General features: G+C 58.8%; 1 protein-coding gene across 5 annotated transcripts in view; it reads left to right on the forward strand.

Moving 5' to 3' along the window:
* Positions 1–1,741, forward strand: part of PHC2 (polyhomeotic homolog 2) — a 99,833-nt gene that overhangs the window by 53,636 nt on the left and 44,456 nt on the right. For 4 of the 5 annotated variants that reach the window (XM_006158085.3, XM_006158082.3, XM_006158083.3 and 1 more), the window contains one exon: positions 1,505–1,657. In XM_006158085.3, the coding sequence (XP_006158147.1) occupies positions 1,505–1,657 (153 nt within the window). The remainder of the gene's footprint in view (positions 1–1,504; positions 1,658–1,741) is intronic. The other variant, XM_027775548.1, reaches the window with a different exon arrangement.

Here is a 1,741-nt window from a genome sequence, read left to right on the forward strand (position 1 = left end):
CAACGGAGGGTGGGCCTGGGGCTCAGCGGCTCGAGGGTGTGCTGTAGGCTGAAACAGAGTCACCGCGAGGCCGCCTGCCTTCTCCTCCTGGAGTGAAACGGAACTGTGCCCTTCTCAGACACTGCACAAAATCACCGAGGGCGGACTACGAGGGTCTGTGCCCAGGTGGCCCTGGACACTCAGGCATGGTAGAAGCAGGCTCACAGGCATCCAGGCTCCAACAGGCAGTTGCAAGACTGCTGTGTCCAGCTCCAGCGCCCATTCTGGCCAGAATCAGGGGAGCCCCTTTGAGCAGAAAGCACCCAGGCTGGCACCTAGACGTGCACACCTAACCTCTTCTCTGCACCTGAAGGGGTGCAGAGGTCCTTAGGGACCTAACAGGTTCCTGAGATTTAGAAGGGCCTTCTGGGAACACAGCAGCCTCCTCCCCGGGAGGCAATGACGGTAGCTCCAGGTCGGGCCAGACCACTGTCAGGCATACCTCGGACCCCTGCTCTGAGATTTCTCCCTTCAGTCCCTTCACACGCCATCCTGAAGACAATACAGGAGGACTTCAAAAAGTTTGTGGAAAATGGAATTGAAGTATTAATTTATTTTGGTGCAAAAAATTCTGAAATTCATATGTAGCTTTTCCATAATACATGTTCTCCACGAACGCTCGGAAAAGCCTGCGCACACGCTTACATCCCTTGCCCTCCTGGCCAAAACTTGTCCCTTGGAGCCTTTCTGGGCCGCGCTGCCACGTGTGTGTTTCTGGCTCTGCGTGCGTTGTTGGAGCCACACCCTTTCCCAGGGAGTAGCTGCTTAGACCCACAGTGTGGACAGACTTCATCTCTTAGGGAACTGAGCAGCCACCCTGAGATACCACCCAGACCCCAGCAGGTTTCCTGGCCTCTGTCTGCCTTCCTCCCCAGAGGGGGACACCCACTCAGAGTATGGCTGTGGGTGCAGCGTCAGAGTCTAGGAAGAGGCCTGTCAGGATCATAGCCTGCCATACTGATGCAGAGCAAGGGAAGGTCACATGACCCGCATTCCTACGGAGCTAGATGCAGGCCAGGCAGGTCTAGGAGGTGTGGCCCCTCCCCTGTTGCTGTCACTCTGTCTGAATCTAAGTTCAAGTGGAAGCTGACCGAAGAATACATCTCATTCGATCCCTTTTCCGGGTCTGGTCAGGTTAGAAAATAGCCCTAGGGCATCTGTCTTGGCTCAGGGTCCCGCAGCCTAGATGCTGAGGAGTCAGTGAGTTCACGGTGCCCAGGGAGCAGTGGGCCTTGCAGGAGGGGCCCCTCATAGAGGGTTCAGAAGGCAGCTCAACTTCGGTGCAGTCCCAAAGCTGCTCCCCACTTCAGCGCCTGCGGGGGCCAGGAAGCCTCGAGCCCCTGGAGATGCTGTCTCCCTGTTCCCCCTCCCTAGCTCTCCCCATAGCTGCTCCCTGGCGGAACTGCGGGTCCTGGCCACGCCCACGTCGGGCAGGTAAAAGGCACCTCGTTTCCTGTGATTCCAGGCCCAGCCAGGTGACCTGGTGCAGGTAGCTAGGAGCCTAGGAGGCACTGTTCCTTTGTCCCCTCAGCTCATCTTTACACCCACGGCCACCGTCGCCACCGTGCAGCCCGAACTCGCCACTGGCTCCCCTGCCCGGCCCCCCACTCCTGCCCAGGTGAGGATTCCATACTGGTGGGAAAGCCGGGGTGGGGGGGGGCCTGTAGCGGGGCTGGGTCTGGGGGTGGGCATGAACCCCGGA

The sequence above is a fragment of the Tupaia chinensis genome, unplaced genomic scaffold (genome assembly GCF_000334495.1).
Source record: "Tupaia chinensis unplaced genomic scaffold, TupChi_1.0 Scaffold000573_1, whole genome shotgun sequence".
Taxonomy (NCBI): domain Eukaryota; kingdom Metazoa; phylum Chordata; class Mammalia; order Scandentia; family Tupaiidae; genus Tupaia; species Tupaia belangeri.